At 40.6% G+C, this 20362-nt stretch overlaps 1 protein-coding gene across 1 annotated transcript; it reads right to left on the reverse strand.

Moving 5' to 3' along the window:
* Nucleotides 1-2003: 2003 nt before the first annotated feature.
* LOC132261620 (potassium voltage-gated channel protein Shaw-like) lies at nt 2004-19968 on the reverse strand. The gene is made up of 13 exons (XM_059760510.1): nt 19778-19968; nt 10096-10408; nt 9436-9585; nt 8525-8657; nt 8273-8443; nt 8077-8187; nt 7831-7932; nt 7388-7684; nt 6291-6500; nt 5703-5874; nt 4938-5036; nt 2880-2987; nt 2004-2771 (listed from the first exon to the last, which is right to left on the reverse strand). The coding sequence occupies exons 2-13, from the start codon at nt 10137-10139 to the stop codon at nt 2650-2652; spliced, it is 1719 nt and encodes a 572-aa protein (XP_059616493.1). The 5' UTR covers nt 10140-10408; nt 19778-19968; the 3' UTR covers nt 2004-2649.
* Nucleotides 19969-20362: the final 394 nt, after the last annotated feature.

The following is a 20362-nucleotide window of genomic DNA, read 5'->3' on the forward strand; positions in this document are numbered from 1 at the left end:
ATTTCACAACACTGATACGGGTGCTTATCGCCGTCTTCTGTCCCGCATAATGATTCAAATTCAAAGATAACTCCGAAGATTGGCGTAGAAGAGCGCGAGTCTCATCTAGATTGTATTCGAACAGCGCCCGGATGTATTTTCATTCACTTTGTCTGCAATCCAGGATCAATTAAATGCGAGAAATAATACAGTGCTTCGCAACGAAAAGTGCCTTAACATGCGCAGATTCATTAATAATAACTTGACATGTCTGGTTTTTCACCGCTTGTGCGATGGGGAGTGTAAAAATCGATCCCCCGAGAGTGTGTGTGGGACAAGAGAAATTTCTTGAAATAAATTGAAACACCCCTGATTGTGACACAAAAGAGGCACAATTGGGGCGAAAAGGGCGAGAATTTTTCCCTTTCGGTGTTGTGCCATATCATAAAAGATTCAGAGAAATTGCTGCAAGGCACCCACATTTGCCCACTCATTAGATTACACATGTTCATGAGAGAAAGAGGAGATATTTGCCTCGGCGTTTGGGAAAGAAATTGTGGCAATTGGACGGAAATGGAGATGTTTGGAATTGTTTCTAAGCCACGAGGGATGAACAGAAATTTGAATAAAAACAAAATTGAGAAAAATTAAACATAAACATTGAGATTTATGCCCTCGAGTCAGTGGAGTGTGACTGGGAATTTCGCAAAATCTTCATCCCTCCCGGCAAACTGATAATGTGTCGCATTGTGTCATTGTCCAATCCACTATATAGGATAGCTGTGGGATGTCAATAGTGGGCGAAATGCATAATTGAGGTCACTTCCGGTATTCGATGGGTGGCACAACTGCTTCCGTCCACTATTCCTCAGGCCTGAACATAGGGTAGACTTTGTGGGAAATCCACACTCATATCCAAACATGCATTACACACGGGCGAGTCATAAATAAAAGCTATTATTACCACCACCGGCCAGAGCAGCTCCGCACAGTGGCTCTTGGGGGGTGGCGAGGAAAAAAAGTATGTGTGGCCGCTACTTTTCTCATGCCATGTGGAGAACTGAATCGATTACATTACACACATAAAAGGGGAAGTTAGTGAGAATAAAAGGGAGTGAATGTGTGTGCGGAGAAAGCTCTGGGTATATAAACTTTTTGCTCATTAAATCCACCCCAAAATGAAATGAATGCGTTGTGCCACGTTCTCGGCGCTGTTTTGCGCCGTCACATGGGGACTTGGAGGAGCTACAGGCCACTAGTTGAAGTCACACCACTTTGGGGTTGAATTGTGAGCGATACATGGCGAAGGTGGTGGGTGGCGACGAGCGGTGGGGCGAAGGAAGTAGTTGCTCATCCACCATCCCAAGATGCTCTTGACTTGGCAGTTTATTTTCCCACCCTTGCGGCCCAAGAGGAAAGTCACCCCATATCAAGATTGGTGGGAAAAAGGCGCGCGTCTGTCAGCAAGGATTATCGAAGATAATGTATACACACGGAGGAACTCGGAAATTGAACCCACTTTGATCTCTTCAGCAACGGAGACTCATTTTCGTCTCAGTGTAATAATTATAATAAATCTCACTTCGTCTCTCGTCAGAAAAAAAGATTGATTATTTTGTCATGCGGAGTTTGCTGAAACTTTCGCAAACTTAAACTATCCATTTATATTCATGTCGTATTTTTATCAAAGCAACAAATCTTACCCCTGTGCATCATCGATGCGCCAGTGGGTGGCGAAGAACAAGGGTGGTGAAGGAACACTTTGGGGTTGAATGCGAAGCACATAACCAGGCGAAAACACGCCACATCGCACTCGAGTTGCTCTCTTGCACCCACGAAGATGAATGCGAAGCAAACCCCGTGGTGCTCAGTGGGTGGAAATCAAATGGAGCAAGTCATACAATCTGCACACTTTCCCCTCAACATAACTGGTTGCACATCAGAAATGAAGTTGAGAATGATTTCCTGTTGCAATTTTGTTCGAGAGATTTCTAAAATGACTTCGAAGACACAGAAAATTGTCCATAAAATTTCTATATTTAAACATATTTTGCACAGTTTCAAACATTATGCTTCACACATCAATGCAATATTTCATTGCCACTTAACACAAATCTCTCTGAGTTACTTTAATTGATCAATCAGCATTTTGATTAATTATCCATGTGACAATTCAAGGATGAATCGAGATTTGGGAATGGATTTTCTGGGCATTTGGGGAATGGAAAGGATTTAATTTAGCACATTGTTGTCGTGTGATAATGTATAAATCATTAGGAATAAATGTTGTGGAATTAATTATATCGCGAAATTGAGCCATTAATTGACACTCACTGAGCATATCATCAAAAACTCATGCACTGAATACAGTGAGATTTATTAGTTGCCTAACTACCGTCCGAGTATCATAAGATTTTCATAGCTGAAATAAATCGTTTAATTATCAATTACTGTCCGCTTAGCGTTGATGCTGGAAGTAATTGAGTGATTAATCATCTTTTGAAAATCTAATTATACTACAGAATTCTATTCCTCTCATAACGCTGAAGTTAAATTATTTTACACATATTCATAGGTTAAAAGTTGTTGTTTTTCAAAATTCTCTCTCACTTCACTACCCTTCACCTAATCAATGTAACACTGCCACATAGACTTTCCATTTACATAATTTCAATCGCAAGTCGGATTCTCATTGCCAACATCCACATAGGGTATATCGTCGCGATGCAGGGTAACTTTTGGCTGTTCTCTTAATTGAATTTCCTCCCTCAGTGTTGGCATTTCTCTGCGCTCTGCAAATTAATTCATCATCATCTCTCAGCACATCACAGAAAATTCTAATTTTCCACACTACAAGACCCATGGATAAATATTTCCAACTGATAGAGGTGGGATTTTACCTAAATTGGCCAGCAGTTTCGGCTGCAGTGGCAGAAGGAGGTCAACATTGCCAGTGGTGGCGGCTCGTGGCTGCAGGGCTTGCAGTGTGGGCACCGTGAGGAAATCGCCTGCGATGGGAAAATTGCACAATTATTCTGTGCGGTCTCATTTCCTATTTATAGACTGCTAATTGCGCCCGTGAAGGCACATTTGTTATGACAGTGAAGCTCAAGTGACAAAAACCTTCTCCCATTCCAGCACAACACGAGAATAATAATGATGAGAGTTGATCCAGAACTCACCTCTTTTGGGAAGTTCCTAATATGTATGAAATTACAGGGTAATTTTATCCACTTACCTGCCAGCGTCTGCCATTCCGGGGCAATGAGGAGTTGGTCAAAGTCACAATGACATATTTCCAACATTATTCTTGTGTTTTTCTACGGATGTTTGGAATATGTGCGAATAATTCTGTCTGTCGCATATTGGGGCAAATTCAATTGTCCCACCATTGAAACACCAGAATGATAGATGTCCTCTGCTTCTCTCCCTCAATGAGGCTTTCCCTCGAGGGCTAGCAAATCCGCTTTTCACATGTAACTTCATTGCAATTCGAGAATTCTACGTGTATGAGTATTTGCAAGAAGAAATTCTTGAAGGAAATGAAACCATGCACTAAAGTCAATACTTGAAAGTGCAATTCAACAGTTTTTGCGTCATTTAGCAGAAAAGCACACAGAAACCGCACACGCCAGTAAGTCGCCTTCTGGTGGCCACAAGTCCACCCCCTATTTGTCACTGTGCGACCTGGAAAACACTAGAATAGCTTTCGCTGGACTATTGGGTCGAATGCTTCCTGGAACTGACATTCTACACCCATTACCTTCTTCACTCCTCTCTGACTGATGATTGTCCTGTGCTTGTGCAGGGACATTTGCAAATTATTCACTACACCCACACTCAGCCACCGAAATGTTGCTCTTTCGCCAGGAGGGAAAATCTTCTAGCTAATAAGATAAGAAAAACAATTTCTCGGCACGTTCTAACACAGTGACAAAGAGATTTAATGTCACCCACGCCTTCACACACCGTACTCAAATTTCCTCTCGTGTTAATTAAACTTACATGAGTTCTTTCGGCAATTCTTGGTGGCTTCACAGGAATGCTGAGTGATATTTTAGAGATTTTGGTTTCTAAAGTGGCAGCTTCAGGAAATTAATTCAGTGTCAATTCATGAAATTGCCTGAGTGATGGCGTGAAAATGGAATTGTTTAATATATGGTAATTTCTTGGAAGATCAATGACTTTGAGCAACTTGTCATCCCCTCTGTTTTTCTTGCGGATGAATTTACACATTCAAAATATTCACACTGGGTCTTCATTGATACAAAGTGCTTCTTATGGATTCTGTGTGCCAAAATTTATGGACTCTAAATTGCGCTGTCTAACCGTAAGTGTCGTGGAAATGCGTTCATTGAGCAACATTCCGGGTGAAAAATGTACATACAGTGCATTCAGTTCATACAAATCAACACACTTTTGTGGGAAAATGTGAAGTATATTGTCGTATGTGGGGAACATAAACGTAAAGGTGAAAAAGGAGGTGGAAAGCTGCTATAAATCACTTGAGTGTAATTTCATTGTCTCATCAGCATAGGCAGTAAAGGCATTCATAAATCTGTTGACGTATAGGCATTCTATCGACCAATCTCTCTCGTCTATTGAGAGCTTTTTGGGCGCACATGGTGTGGAATTAGGGTTGTGTTTTCACGATCGTGATGTGACGGATTTATGTTGAAAACATAAAGTGCATTGTACATGTGTGAGTCCAGTTGTTCTTGACAGTGAAATTAATCAATTAATGTATCGAATTCATGGGATGCAGCGGAAGTTGGGACTTTGAGAGAGTAACGAGTCATTGGGCAGTGCGTCATGCTGAATGTTATCTTTGGGGTTGACTAGAGGGGGTGAAGGCGTAAATCACAGTCTAGAGGGCAGAGGTTTAGCGGTGCATAACTGAGCCTGGAGGCAATGAGAATAGAGCATTTTGCAATAGCAATGAAATTTGGGTTATATACCTGGGCGATTGGACATTAATAGGGGACGCATGACCGCAAGCCCTGGTACTGTTGGACTCTGTAAGCTTAGTCCGATTATATTCACGGTGTCCACGTGTCCTGTCGGGACAATGGCAGGGAGAGAGAGAGAGAGAGATAATTGCCAATTTGTATTTTGGAAATACGCGCTTTAGCACTATTAATAGCTTAGCCATGCTTTAATTGCACTATCATCGACTGAATTTAATTTTCAAGGCTCTTTATAAAGGCACTTGCAACTCAATTTAATCAAAATCACATTTTACTGTTCTATGTGGTAAAGACCATATTTTTTCAGTAGCCCAATTAATCTCTCGCATCGCTCGTTAAAGGTATTTTGTGGGTTGGATGCGTGCTTCACAGTCGGGCGCGCAAAAGCTCATAGGAGGATTAAAATCCACCCATAAATTGTCACCATTTTTGTAATCGTCGCGGCTTTCATGACATTGCCACCTCATAAATCACACATGTGTCCTTTTTATAGCGGTAGCTGAAAACCCCCCTTTTTATTTATAAACTACCGGAAATTGCTAATTATTTCACCATCCAAGTATACTAATAATACTCTTCGGAAATCCACAAGCCAGGACACCCGGGACAGCAATCCTTGTACTAAAAAGAGAACACGAATACAGGACGATCACAGACAGTAACCAGCAACACAACGGTTGAACATCGAAACAGAGAGCTTTTCTGAACAACAACAAGGACACACCGCGAAAGCTCGAGTGCTTGGGAGAGCTTTACCGATTTTGGCACTTCCGAAGGCATCCTTGAAGATGGCAGGATGTGTATGAGACGCGTGCTGGTGCTTCATGGCATTCATGCGGCGATTGGCCGGGGCTCCGGTGTCTCGTTTGCGTCTCGGTTGCTCCACCGGAAGGACTCGCCGACGTCTCTTGGGTAGCTTGGATCTTGCCTGTGCGAGAGGGTGATTAATTGTCGGCAATTATGCAAATGGAGAGGCAAATTTTTTTCTTCACACTCAATTCACTGTGCATTTGGATGGACAAACAAGAGTGGTTTTAGCGAAATGCCGCTTCATTGGTGGAATGGGAAGATCCCCAGCAGGGAAGGTGAGCTGCAGAGACAGAGTGCTAACCCACATGAATAATTACCATTTGCCCGGTGATGCGTAAAGTGAGTCGTTTATGTTTTAAATAGCTTCGAGCCATTCAGGAGTGGAATATGCATGATTGAACTGCACGAGGCGTTCCTATACGTCACAGTATAATTAAATAAAACTAATGGAGGCAGAAAAATGACAGAATAATTGATAAATTCAAACCTTCTGTCTCTGCAGCATCATAATTAATTTCTGAAAAATGTACTCACCTGAGTGTGTGAGTAGAACATGGAGAAATTGCTGACAATGACCGGAACAGGAAGAGCAATTGTCAAGACACCGGCCAATGCACAAAGGGCGCCCACAAACATTCCCACGTACGTTTTAGGTGCCATATCGCCGTATCCCACTGTCGTCATGGTCACTATGGCCCACCACAGACCAAGAGGGATGCTCTTGAATTGATTATCCGGGTTATCCTGCAAGGAATACATGATTTTAATCAGTGCAAAATCTCTTAAACTTTTACTCCTGTCTTTCTTCCCTCAAAAATCCCGTCGTCGGTTGTAAACTGAAGTATTGTATACCACTAAGACCACTTTCCAAAAGAAAGGCTTTAAGCATAGCATGCGAAGAAGGAAGATTTACAACACTTTAGTTTACGCACGACGGTATGCATTTGAAGTTTTGAGGTATTTTTCATAAACCGAAATCCACTTTTCCAAGTACATAACTTTATGTCATCCATCTTCGTTATGGATATGGAAACCATATAGCGAAATTTTTTCATAAAACAGAAAAAGTATTGCTGTAAAAGTTTTGGATACGTGAACAGAGTATTGTTCATAAATGGGAAAGAAAATCGAAGGAGAATTCGTTGATGGATATTGAGAGTCTTTTTTTCTGGTACTCTTTCCTTCATACAAAATGCATCACGTCCTTGATAAACTTTGCACGGCGGAAAGTTACGCTAATGTGGCAAAATAGGAAAACACGGAATTAATTTTTGCTCCGATAAAGCACACCCAGAGAAATCAATAAATCACACAAAATTTCGGTGAGAGGTAATTTGAAAGCAAGGCACAGATAAGGCATCTAAATGAGAAATTGCGTCCCTCCAGGAATTAAAAGCAAGAGGCAAGTGAGTAATTTGGGTAAACAAATCTCACAATTTCATTTTATGAAATTCTGTGTTTTAAGGTAAATCTTTCCGTTCCGAATGCTTGGCGGAAATGTAAGCAAAATTGAATAAATTTCACTAACATCATCTTGTGTATTTATTTATATTCACTTCCACCTCTTGCTTATCGCAAAAGAGCATCTCAGGCTTGTGGGGCAGCAAAGTGGAACGATGGGGGATTCTCACCTGCAACTTCTCGGCGTAGTATACGAGACTGGCGAAGACCACGATGCCGAGAACGAGGAAGAAGACGAGGAGGGTGAGCTCCTTGGCGGACGCCTTGAAGGTGTGAATGAGGATGCGGAGGCCGGGCGAGTGGCGCGTTAGCTTGAACAGTCTCAGAATCCGGATGATGGAGAAGGCCTCCAGCAGGCCCGTTTGCTCCCCCATCTGCTGCACCACGTCCGTGTAGAAGCTCAGAGTGGCGGCCAGATCGATGATATTCACTGGGGATTTGATGAACTGGAGAATGTTGGGGGCCACCTGAGAGTCAGAATGATATGAGTATCATTTTATTCGTGTTGATGTTTCCCACGAGTGAATGATCAATGACCACTGTATTTGCTATTTCCCAAGGACTATTTGATACATCATGTCCTGGAACATTAGGCGTCAGTGCAATGACTCACCACAAAACGAACAGCCAATTCAATGATAAACCACACATTGCAGACAAGCTCCACGTAGAAGAATGCCAAGTGAGGCTGTCCATGTGAGTCCTGCCACCCATCCTTGCTCAGGCTTAATCGTCTCAAGTGGAAGAATGTTGGGGAATGTCGTGCTTCCGTGGAGGTGGTTCTATTGGTGAAGCGGCTCCGATTGCCCAGTCCGAGAGATGCCATGGCATTCTCCTCTAGGCTGGGCGTCGGTGTGACGTTCGCATGGGCGATGGGTGTTGGAATTTCCACCCGGAATCCTGGGTGGGTCTTCAAGCAGAAGGATATCACAGAAGTGCATATGAAGAACACAGAAATGCAAGCAATTAACTGGAAATGAAGCAGACATGAAGTGTACGTGAGCAAAGTCTTCCATATGAGGATTCTCCAAATGCCACAGGATGGTTCAGCAGACCTTTGCACCTGTTGAGCTCGACGGTTCATCAAACATCGCCCATATTTTTGGCTTGACACGCTGCCAGCAGTTCAATTCTGTGCTCTCTTCAAATCCGAACAGACGCGATATGGCATCTTCAGAAGGCTGCTCGTTGTCCAGATCCAACTTGTCCAGAATGGCCAGTGTTGTCTGCCGGCCGCAATCCGCAAAATCAATTATGTTACAGTCAGTCACATATAGTGCAAATTATGCTGAGGACAAAGCCAGAACCTGAGTGTCGCGGTGTATGCTGTACGTTGACCAGCAGCACGGTTCAACTTGATTAGAATCTAAGCCCCAGAATTCCAGCTCCTCCTCGAACAGCGGTCCGCACACATCAGTCGGGTAATGAAGCTTCCCTGTCCTGAGGATAAAGTGCGTATTCAATGGTAGAGAAAATTCAATTTACCTACCCATCCAACCATAATATAAAGTAGGGAAATTTATTAAACGTGAAGCTAGCATGAAAGCTCTTTTTTCCGCAAAAATGAACTTAAGTCTGTTGATTTAAAATGCAATTTTTCACCACATTTCTCTAAACATCACGTTGTGCTGAATGTACACAAATTTACAACACGGAAAAGGATGAATAGCTGCAAATACAATTCACTGAATTCCGGTTTATAATAATATTCTATCTCTAAAGCGTCTGACAAAGAACACAGTGAGATTTATATTCCCAATTCCATTGAAATGTAATATCAATTGTGTTTTGAATCGATGCAGAAACTGAATTCTCATATTGCTTGGTGGGAAAAGCCCAACAGCATTTATCGAGTTAATATTCATAGCTTGTTCCTCGTGCAAGTTAGGAGTTTTGCGCGGAAATGAAGTCAATTAGTTGGCAAGCGCTCGCCCTTTGGTCATCCCCCATAACCATAATTCATTCATTCTCTCCCAAAGTACATTAATATCAATTTTCTCATCATTAAAATCAACTTTCTTCATCATCAACGCATCTGTAGTTACCGATATTCTCAGTATATTACGTGGTGTATCGCAAATTACCATAGAATGTGACTAAACAAACAGAGAAAGTGTTTCACATATTTACACTATCCCAACTAATTGATTGATGATGGAAATTTTGCCATAGTTCCCTTTGAGAGGAAGTGACATTTAATCAGCTCAGCATCACTGACCTGTAGTAATTGAGGATCTGAGCAAAAACACCCGGATGCCGGTCGAAGAAGTACTCATTCAGGACGGGATCATAATTCGCCAGAGCTTCTGTGAGGCGAGACAATCGCGTTGCTGGAATCTTCTTCAAGGTGGCTTTATACGTTTCATACCTGCAAATAGAATGGGGATAGAGACAAAAGACAGAGACTTCGTCACATCCAGATTAAGGATATTTTATATCCTGACCTCCATGAATTAGATATATCTTGTCTATAAGCTTTCTGTGAACTCAGACAGAAGGAAGTGTCGTTCGTATACTTTCTTTTTCAATTTGCAACGAAAAGAGGACGAAGAAATCTTTCAAAGGTGAAGATGTATGAATAAGAATGTGCCGAGATATTTTCGCTTGATTGATTATTCCACCTGATATGTTCAGCATATATTTTTTTTCACTTTCTCCACAGACCCATAAAAATGCCTCACATGCATAATCTGAAAGGTTTCCAGCATTCAAACAATTTTTTATCATATTCTTTTCCTCAGATTTATGAAACGGAAAACGGAATACAAGCTCCTCGGTGTGAGGTGAGAAAACATTTAATACAATGACGTCTAACTTTAAAGTTTAAACAAAGCTCACACTATGAAAATTTTATTATGCAAACACATTAGTTGCTTACCGAATCCCACCCACATTCAAGATGATCCGATTTTCACCATCCATGGCTTGTGGTGAGGGTGCGAATGTCAGCCCATCACTGCAGAGTTGCTCCTCGACAGCAGGTGGAAATGGTGTCCCCTTGCAAATTGATTAGACTAACGCTCCTCCTTGTTCCACTGTTCTCCTCCTGCCATGCAATTCAGCAAACTTTTATTACACCCCACAAAATCATTTCCACGCTCAAAGGTTCAGCAACATATCCTCTCTGATCTCGTGAAAGCACAGCACAGGCTTTATGCGTGGTGCCTCTCATTTCCAGTGAGCGCGATTGCCTATATTCAAATGTCGCGTATAACCAATTGCAATTGGACCTGGTTGTGTGGCAAAGAATACTACAAAAACTTTAATATGTAGTGTGAAAAATATATGAATGAACGCGTTTTACTGACAACAAATCAGTTAAACACTGTCGTAAACAACACACCGTGAAATGTTCATTTTGTGATAAGAGAAAAGTGTGATTTCGTGATTTTATTTTATTTTTTAGACAACTGTGAATTTATTTCCGTAAATAAAGGAGAGTTTTTACTATAAAATAGTATCTCACATAATTTGAATATACATTATATGAAATCATTTGACTTTCAGACCACAAGACAAGTTCTCACATATATTAGAACTTTTACTAAAGTTAATCAGTATGTTTCACCCTCATCAACGATAGGAAAGCATTTCTTCCATATATTATACAGAAATCTGTACGTGATTGTCAGGTGCAAGTTCTGAATTGTGTCTGGATCGTCTGAACAAACATTTTGGAAATATGGGAAATATGACTCTAAATGAAGCATAATCATGATTACAGAAAGTTTATGGCTGTAACATCATATTCATTATATTGACTCTCATAGACGAGTTAAGCTGTGATAATCTGTGTAGCAATTTATTATGTATCAAAGGCACTTCTAGTATTCTCAAGGGTATGTTTGCATGAAATGGATTGCTGAGGAGATCCCATCAAAGGTAATTTGACCTACATTTCTCAAACTGACGTATAAAGGCATAAACTTTGAGATGGACGTAATTTTTCAGGCATGTTTTTGTAGAATTTTCTAAAAAATGACGCCTGTATTTTGCACAAAAGTTCCATTTGTAAGAAAACTTGTTAGAGTGTGAAAAATTAGTTAGAAGAGGTTCCCATTATCCTTTTCCTGGGGGTTGGGCAAAGTCATCCCCAAGGCTTGCCTTCTCACCTGCACACACTCTCATGCCCTGTTGTTGTAATGTTTCGGCAGAGTGGCACATTGGACGCATAATATGTGTGTTTGTATTGAGTCCATGTGAGAGAAATGATCCCAGCCATTGTCCCTCGTGCGAGGCGAATGTCGGTCACACGCATCGCAACGTAATTTATGTATAATAAACTCGTGGAACATACATAAATCCCGGTGAGAACATGTGTGCATTTGCAAGTTAAATATTTAAAGAGGAAACACCAAATTCTTCGCCACAGACACTCCTTCGGCCGCAAACATTTAGGATGGAGTGTCCTGGAATGACGTCGTAAAAAACGTCGACAACCCCATATGATTATCGCCCGAGCTATGAGCCGGGGTATAAAAATAAATATATTTTCTTATTTTCTCAAAGCGCCGCAGCACAAGTTTTCGCCACATTCTGCCACTTCAGCATGAAGGTCAGGATCAAGAATTTTACACCATCTCGAGCACTTTAGCGGTGGAAAAGCGCCCTTTCGACTCTGTGCACAAATATTTCTGTGAAACTTTCAAGGGTGATTCAATTAAAGTTACAGCGCATGATGAAAATTTCCATGCAATTTACTGTGAAATTGTAGAATCTATTTTTAGCAGTCTTCTGACGCTGTCCCAAACAACTTATGCAGACACATTCATTCTTCATTCAGACAACTTTACACTCAGCCAAAATGGAGGGTCTGTGTGAATTAATAACACCTGATTTTAATGAACTTTTCAAGTGGTAAATGGTGCAAATTTTAGAGCATTCCCCTCACATAAATTGCACGATGGCGCGTCATTTGCAATTCTTCAGCCAGAGTTTGAATATAAATTTTCCCCACTCTGTGGAAAATCGCCAATAAAATATAGTTATGAATTTGAGCATGAAAGGCAATCAGAGTTTCGAATTGAGCTTCTCCTATAGAAATGTGACAGAGATGAATTATTGCATTTATTCGGGATGCACTGAATCACAATCATGGAAAAAGTTCCCTTGATATTAATGTCACTGACGCCAAGTGACGTAATATTGAGCATTTTTGACTGTTGGAATTTCATAAAGCCAGCAGAATATCAATATATATACATATTTCAATTTATGGTATTTCTAGTTTATCTGGTATTTCGTGCAAATATGAAATGCACAAGTAATTATTATACTATACTTCAAGCGAAAACCACACATTCCATTACGAGTTGCACAATATTTGGAGCTGTGCTTTCGTTTAGTTGTTTTCAATGAATTTTCAGTGGCCAAATTGCGTGAATTTGTCCGTTTCTCATGTAAATTTTGCTGAATTGAATATATCACTGAAATTTATAACAACCCAAATGCAATTACCTGGCAATTTGATTCAAGCGAAACCGACTGTTTCGTTTTCATTTAGAGTCCCTTTTCTAGTGGTTATTGAATTGATATTTTTTTCTATCGTATTAGTGATTGCGCACAGTATAAATAAATAAATTATTAAATTGCGCTATTTCCAAAATTATCCACTACATTTAATTTTAAAGGAAATCATCGGTGTGAGTTCATGAAAACAAGCCACATTCCACTTTAGTGACTCTTTTCACTCCCAAAGCCATGCTAAATGAATTCCCAGCTCAAAATGAAGCTCACAGACTGTTTTCATTCATCTGGTAGACAGAAAACATGGATCATTTGAAAGAAAAAGAGTGTCTTTTCACACAAAAAACCATCAAGGTAAATGTTTTCAGGGTGATTCCGAATACATAAGTAAACAGACAGGGAAATTCCCTGGTGGAGTAGGTAGAGAAATGAGTTTCCTCTTAAGAATCGTCTTCTCATTGGATTCACGTGAAATCCCTTGAGGGTGTGCAATTCTCCCTTCCAGAAAGTGTCAAAAGACATATTTTTTCGTGAATTCATGGGAGAGATAAATGCAAATAAACTATCAACAAGTTTTCCTTATAACGCCTGAATCTGAGCGTCAAGTGAATAAAACATTCAATCGTGAATATTTGTATGATCAAAATTTCAATAAAATATTCATATATCTTTCCGGGGCCTTTCCCAACCAGCTCGTTTCCCCCTTGTATTTTCTTTTCCTGTGAAAACGAACTAAACCGGAAGCACGTACGGCATTTTTTTTTCCTCTCCCTCTCGCTCGCTGGGATTGGTATTTGCGTAAAGCGATATGATTCTAAATTAAATTCGCTGAGAATATTTGTTTGATCTCTGCTTTTGTATGCCGAAGAGACGGAGAAAAAACCTGTAGCTTCATCATAATTTCATGCATGATTTTCTCTCTTTCTCTTGAAAAGGGATTCCTTGAGAGAAACCACAGATATTGCATGCGATTCGAAAGAGTTCACAAAGCACTCGAAGTTTCATGTCTCAATACAAAATCCCAGCTGGCTGTAATCTCATAAGGCTTAACCACGCTTGCTGACTTCACAAACGAAAGGAAAACAATGAAAAGGATCCCCTACTGACTCACTGGCAGCACAAGTGTCTCTTCGACATTCCAGCTACATATTTGCTCCCTTCGCATCCCTTTTTCTGCCCTGTCTCCTCGAATTTAAGAAATATCAAGATGAATGTATATTTTTCCCCTCCCTCCCCCTCCCCGCCCCTTCGGGCGTCAATCTCATTTGTGTGAATTGTGGGATTCCCAAAACAGCGCTGAAGATAAGAGGCACCAAATTGACACTGGCAAGATTGTCGATGGAGGCGCCTGGTGGGGGTTGAACAAAGATTATAGTTGTTAAGTTGTGTTGGTTGCAAGGACCATTGAGAGCGTCCCAATTTGCTCCCCATGTTATTTATATATGTATTTGCCACCCTAATCCGCCCCGGGTCGTGGGGATTGTGGTCGTGATGGAGAGGATTCACACTTGGAAAAATCAGTGAGTTATTGCTCATTCAGCAGCCGTTAAGAATTTAATACGACACCGAGTATGAAGTTGTGACTATTACGGGATTCTCGTCTACCATGTCATCAAGGATTTCCATTGGGCTTCTCGTCTTTTCACCGCAAAGACCAATGAGAATTTCAGGGAGTCGACGAACAATCATTCTGTTAACACTTGATTGTCTCCATTTAATCTGCGGGATTCATACTTGGAAATATATTTAAATGACTCTCGTCCGATTTAGACTGATTTACAAAGAATGGAAAGAAGGTAAATCAATTAGGCACCATGGGATAATTCTTGTTCTGCATCAAGTCTGACTAGAATCTCATTTATTTTTCAACCCCTGTTAAGATTAAAACCGTATCAATGGGGTTTCTTCGTCCCTATCTATGGTGGAATGACATGGCGCGAACGAAAGGGTTTGTTTTTTGAGTGTTCATCCACTCACAGCGTCAAACTTTCGACTATGTGACAAATGGCTACGTGATGACAATGCGATTGTGTAAAATAATTAAAAGCCGAGCTAAAATACTATGGAAATTTGGTGTAATTTAATTGAGGTGACAGAGGTACAGCCAATTAATGCCGGTGGAGTAATCTCAATAAAATTTTAATTAAATTGCTACGTAATCCTTACAATATGAGGTGTAGGAGAGACACTTTTTTCACCATTTATCACCGTGAAAATGGGGAGCGGGAGGCAAATATTTGTTGGGTGTTTCCAGGGTGGAGATTAGGCTCGGTATTTGCCTCAATCTTTCAGCTTTTTATTTCACATGTAAGGACCCCAACTCCTGCCTCCTAGCCAGAGCAGAAGCGGCAAATTTGTTCCCATCTCGAGTGTCATTTGGCGTGAGAATAGCATTTGGAGTCTCTCTCTCTCTCTCTCGCTTTCGCTTTACACAATAACACAAGATGATCCCCATGAATGTTGTAGAAAGTTGAACAATTTAGAGAGGCTGAATGGAGGAAATTTTGGGAATGTGTCTCTGGAATTGGAGCTTTTTGCTGGGTGGGTTTGAAAAAGTATTGCTCAATCTATCAATCACTGTCCAAAATTGCCCCCCACCTCGTGAAACATCCCCAAACCACCAATATTTTCATCACTGTCAAATTATTGTGAGTTTATTGTACTAATGGGAATTGTCATCATCACCAATGTTGTCCTATTCACCACAATTCACCCTGTCTGTGCAATTTATTCAATAGGGATAATTAATTGTCACCAAATTAACAAGCCTACAGCTTTAACCTGTTCCTTGTCGAGAGGATATTTTACCAAATTTTGAAATCCCGACATGTTCACTCTTTGTCTCTTTTATTATGTGCATATACACATGAGCGTGTGCTTAATTTGGTCTTTGTCGCTACAAATTGACTTTTCATGTCATAACATTCGAAAACCCACGATACAGTACAATTAAAAATTAATACAGTGTTTTCATGGCATTTTGGGTCGAAGAGCTCGACAAGTGATACGCAATCTCGTGGAGGTGTAGCCTTTCCACCTACGCCACCTTTGGAAAATTCATTTGTGAAAGGTGAGGCGTAATCTCGTTAAAAGCACGTGAAATCGCTATGTGGGTTCAACAGTTCATCTCATTTTGCCAGTTCTTTGACTATCTCATTGCTCCATTTATACTATTTCAACCGCAGATCCACTTAATCTATGCTCACGATGAGCCTATTATGCGACATAACATATTGCACGAGGAATTTCTCACTTATCGCAAAACACAATGCACCAACAGGGATTCGCGAAAATTTTCATAAAATTACTATAAAGTCTGTGTTCATATCATGCCACTGTGTATGAGAATATTATTCCGCTGCTTGCATAATTACTATTTGCAGATCATCAACGAGCATATTTTTAATCAATTCACGAGCACCAGATAAATTATTTTCAGTCAGATAGAGCACAAATTCACCTTGGTTCTCTGCCAGAATGTAGAGTAAAATTTATGTATATATGGAAATTTTTGTTTAAATAAATTGCAACCATAATATCCAATAAAATTTTGCAATATTTCTGGATTAAGCTAATTGCTTTGGGAAAATCCATAGATCGTGACCTCATTGTGTTTGTTCCATCCTGACCATCAAAATCCAAATATTTAAGTTACGTTAAACGCGCCAAACACTTGTTGCTGAATGTCTCAAGACAAGAAAGCTTGAACTTCTTCAGTATTAATGTTGAATCCCTTCTATCATAATTTCCTCTTAATCTCTGTAAACACGGAGTTCAATTGAATATCTCATTTTCATCCCGCGTCAAAATATACTAAATTCTATGGACTCAATGAAGCCTCTTGAAAGATTATATTGAATGGGTGGATTTTTCACATTGCCTCTTAAGGTCGACAAAGCTCTCGAGCCTACAGTGTTGCTGAAAGTCCTCTTCAACCCGAGAAGGGTTGATTATATTTGTACAATGTTTCGAGTGACGCGTCGACCAATTCACGCGGAAACTCCGCGAAAGAAAGTCAAAGTTTGGCATTCCGTTCCAATGAGGGTGTAATCTTTCCTTTTAATTGTTTCGCCCATCCACCCGAAAGTTTCCAACAGCGAAAAGACACGGTATGGCTAATTAAATAGGACGAGATAAAGTCAAGGCAATAGGAAATATTGCTGAAAAGTTAGATGCGTCTTGATGGCTCAATATGTACCCAATTTTCGTGTACTTTCCAACCCCGTAAACAGACATAAAGTCTGGGCAAAAAACGTGGCATCCCTTCGGGGTAGCCGTGTTAATTACGTGGTGGAATGGGCACTTTCATTGTCTAACTTTCCAGGCAAATGAGCCTGTTGGAGATTTGTGCTGTTTTTTCTACGCTCTTGGGTGGAAACTGAGGAAATTTATTTGCTCTTCGACCACTTGAGAATGATGGATTATGATTGCGTGAATTATTTAAACTTGGGAAAGTGTACAAAAAAAATCGATGCTTTTTTCTCGCTGACTTATGCATAATTTATCTCCCCAAAAAAGAATGATCTATAAGAGCTGTGTTCTATTGCGCACTTTATTATACTCCAGTCGTCAGCCAAAGAGGTGAAAAAAGCTTAAGGGCGAAGAAAAATTGTTCTGAAACTCGGATATTTAATTGAAAATACATCAACACTGCACGAGCTCCATGGAAAGAACATGCATAATTCCATTATCACGCGATCCTGTTCAGATTCATTGTTGGCTTCGACTATAGTTGCCAAAAGTGCACTTTTCAGATATTCGTGTACAGATTAAATGAGTCTGAACTGGAAGAATGAATCGCCATTGGCGATGCTGGATGTCATGCTACACAGTAGATAGAACTAGAAAATCCTTCTGACCGTGCAAAGATCCTCTCTCATGGCGAACTGATATGGTTGTAGCGAGAAATTTTTGGTGATGGTTCGGAAATAAATTTTCTGTGTCGCCTATTTTTCCTGTCACTCTCATCATACACCCTTGGGTCTACCCATTTCTCCCTTGGAGACGAATGGGTGGCTGATAAAGCTCCTCGTCGATAGATAACACACATCTCAGGCCTCCAACTCGAGAGGGTGTTTGACTATGTGACTCCATAAAATAGCAAATAAATGTTATTGAGTTATTTTAAAGCGAAAGCGCAATAGATATCAAGGAGGGGATTTGCATTGGCAATACAAGGGAGAGAACAAAAAAAAGGGGAGAATATGATAGGAAGGCAACTTTGTTCATGAACATTTCGCTGAAATATTTCAAGTATAGTGAACAGCTATTCTGATCGCGAGGGTGTGCTGAGAGGATGTAAAGGAATGTCGTACTAGAGAGAGGATGTGATTCATTTTAAATGCCTAGCTTCAGTGGTGTGTACTTGAGATACACACGCCGAAAAGAAATCTCTTTGGCAGTGCAAAAGAGAACAGTCTCTGGGAGAATTGGAATTTCTGGCAGGGAGAATGAACTTACGGAATGCGATAGTCAGTCAATTTCAAAGAACGCCACGCGATGTGCTTGTGGTGAAAAACATGTGAGGACAACGGGAGGAAAAACAGGCAAAAAAGCCACAGAAAACAGTCTATCGAATCATTCAATGTGGTCCATTAAAAATAATGCTTTTAGAGCTGCTGCTGTCAAAGAGCCTTGTTGTTCTCTGAACCAGTGAACACTCTCAGCCAACAGATATCGATTACATATGTTCCATTTCTATTCTTTTACCCACCAGCCAGAAACAACCAACCCCCAATCAGCCCCCACAAGTGGAATGGCACCACTCAAGTGGCCACATGATGGAAGTTTTATGATGAGTGATTTGCACAGCGAATTAAACTTTTATGCACAATCGGAGCTTGACGGCTCAAAGGGAAAATTTACACTTAAAGGGTGAGCATTTAAAGGGAATTGTCTCCCATAATGGCAAGTTTTAGGGAGGATATTTTGGGTGTGTGTGAGGCAATTTATTGGGCCAATTTCACCCCAAATGACCACAATTTCTCTCAGCATCTCATACGAGCCTCACATCATTGAATCGTCAACATTGCAAGAAGTTGCTGAATTCTTGAAATATTTTCTCCTATGTCTTTAAGGAGGGTGAATTATGAGGAAAAGAACACTGGAAAATATTACTGAAAGCCTGACGAAAATATTCAACTCGGATGTTGCGGCAATTTACTCAATTGCTTATAGAATAGTTGCACTCGAAGAAATGCCCATCAAAATTTATCTACAGATCATTTTTGCTGGATAGCTCTTTTTCTGAGTGAAAGCGGTGGAAAATCTCACATCAGAGACTTGAGAAGATCAGAATTTGTGAGATTTTTTTTCCCAACGTTTGAGCTTTTTCCCGAGTGTACCTCAGTAACTCATTTAGGGCTTCTGCAATTAGTAATGCAATTAAAGATAATGTTTCGGAACTTTCGCGGAAGCTCAGCACTTTGGGGTGGAATGTCCTAATAAAATATATGACGTAGACAGAAGACAAGCAAATGCTGTAATTGCCAACTCATTGTGCGATTTCCATATTACATTTCGTCCAGATAGTTATGCAGGAGTTCTGTATGGAATCAATTGCATCATTGACGGAGCCATTATTGAGTTACTGGAAATAATTGAATTTTGCTGTGATGATATGTGAGATCACTTCGAGGACTTCATTAATTTTGCTGGGCTCAAGAATGATAACCATATCTTATTTAGTCGGCCGTCTATTAATTATAAAACTTGCACAATAAAAGTGTAATAACGGCGGGCAGTAAAAATTCTTTATGAACACATCTCATCCATTTTCATCTCCATCCATGTGCTGTTCATGAACTTATGACAGCGAAATAAATTCTAATCACAAAACAATTTTAATTATAAGTTTTCTCACTTGGCGAGATATTATTAATCATAAAGAAAAATTCCTCTGTCTCATGGGGTTGAGGGATTTTGGGGAATTTTTCCCTCCCGTTTCGTATTTCGGTTAAATTTCACCTGCCATGTAATTAACGGGGGCATTTGCCGAGTGGAAATTAGGAAGAGAGGCACCGTGGCATTGGCTTTTAATCACTCAGGCTTGATGCCTTAATTGCCTGGTTTCAGGATTTGAAGGTGCAAATTACCTCGGCTTAATCACACTCTCACGTGGACACTCTGAAGCACAAATCACACAAGAACTGTTTAACTTTACGACTGGCGTCCAATAAATTGTGCAGTGCAGAGGATTCTTATAGTTGCGGAGCACGAAATCACTTGGGAGGATGTAACGGAAATTCAGAGCTGCGGTGGGCGTAAATTCAAAAGTTTGTCCAAGAGAGCACTCGACAGGCGAAGAAGTTGAAGGAGAAACCGCAATCCTACTGCTTCAGCATCCGACGACAGATGAACTGAAGATGCCGTGGGAAAGCAAGAAAGTAGCCGAGCAGCTACTAAATGATTTAGCAAGCGAGCGGCTCCAACTCAGAAACAGATTTATCCCCATCACACAGTCAGCATCCGCACGCAATTCTCACTGCCTCCTCACCTTGTCCCACCCACACGTCTTTGCACCCGCTGCGCATGTCCCGCTCACGGAAGACTCCGCGGCACAGCACTTCTGTCTCAGACCTCATCGAGAGCCGTTTGTTTTATTTACCAAAGTCACCTCGAGCAGACTTCATCCACCAACACTCGTCGCCCGAGTGGATTTTGGCGAGAGTCAGTGGGGA

The sequence above is a fragment of the Phlebotomus argentipes genome, unplaced genomic scaffold, assembly GCF_947086385.1.
Source record: "Phlebotomus argentipes unplaced genomic scaffold, Phlebotomus argentipes genome assembly contig_15, whole genome shotgun sequence".
NCBI lineage: Eukaryota > Metazoa > Arthropoda > Insecta > Diptera > Psychodidae > Phlebotomus > Phlebotomus argentipes.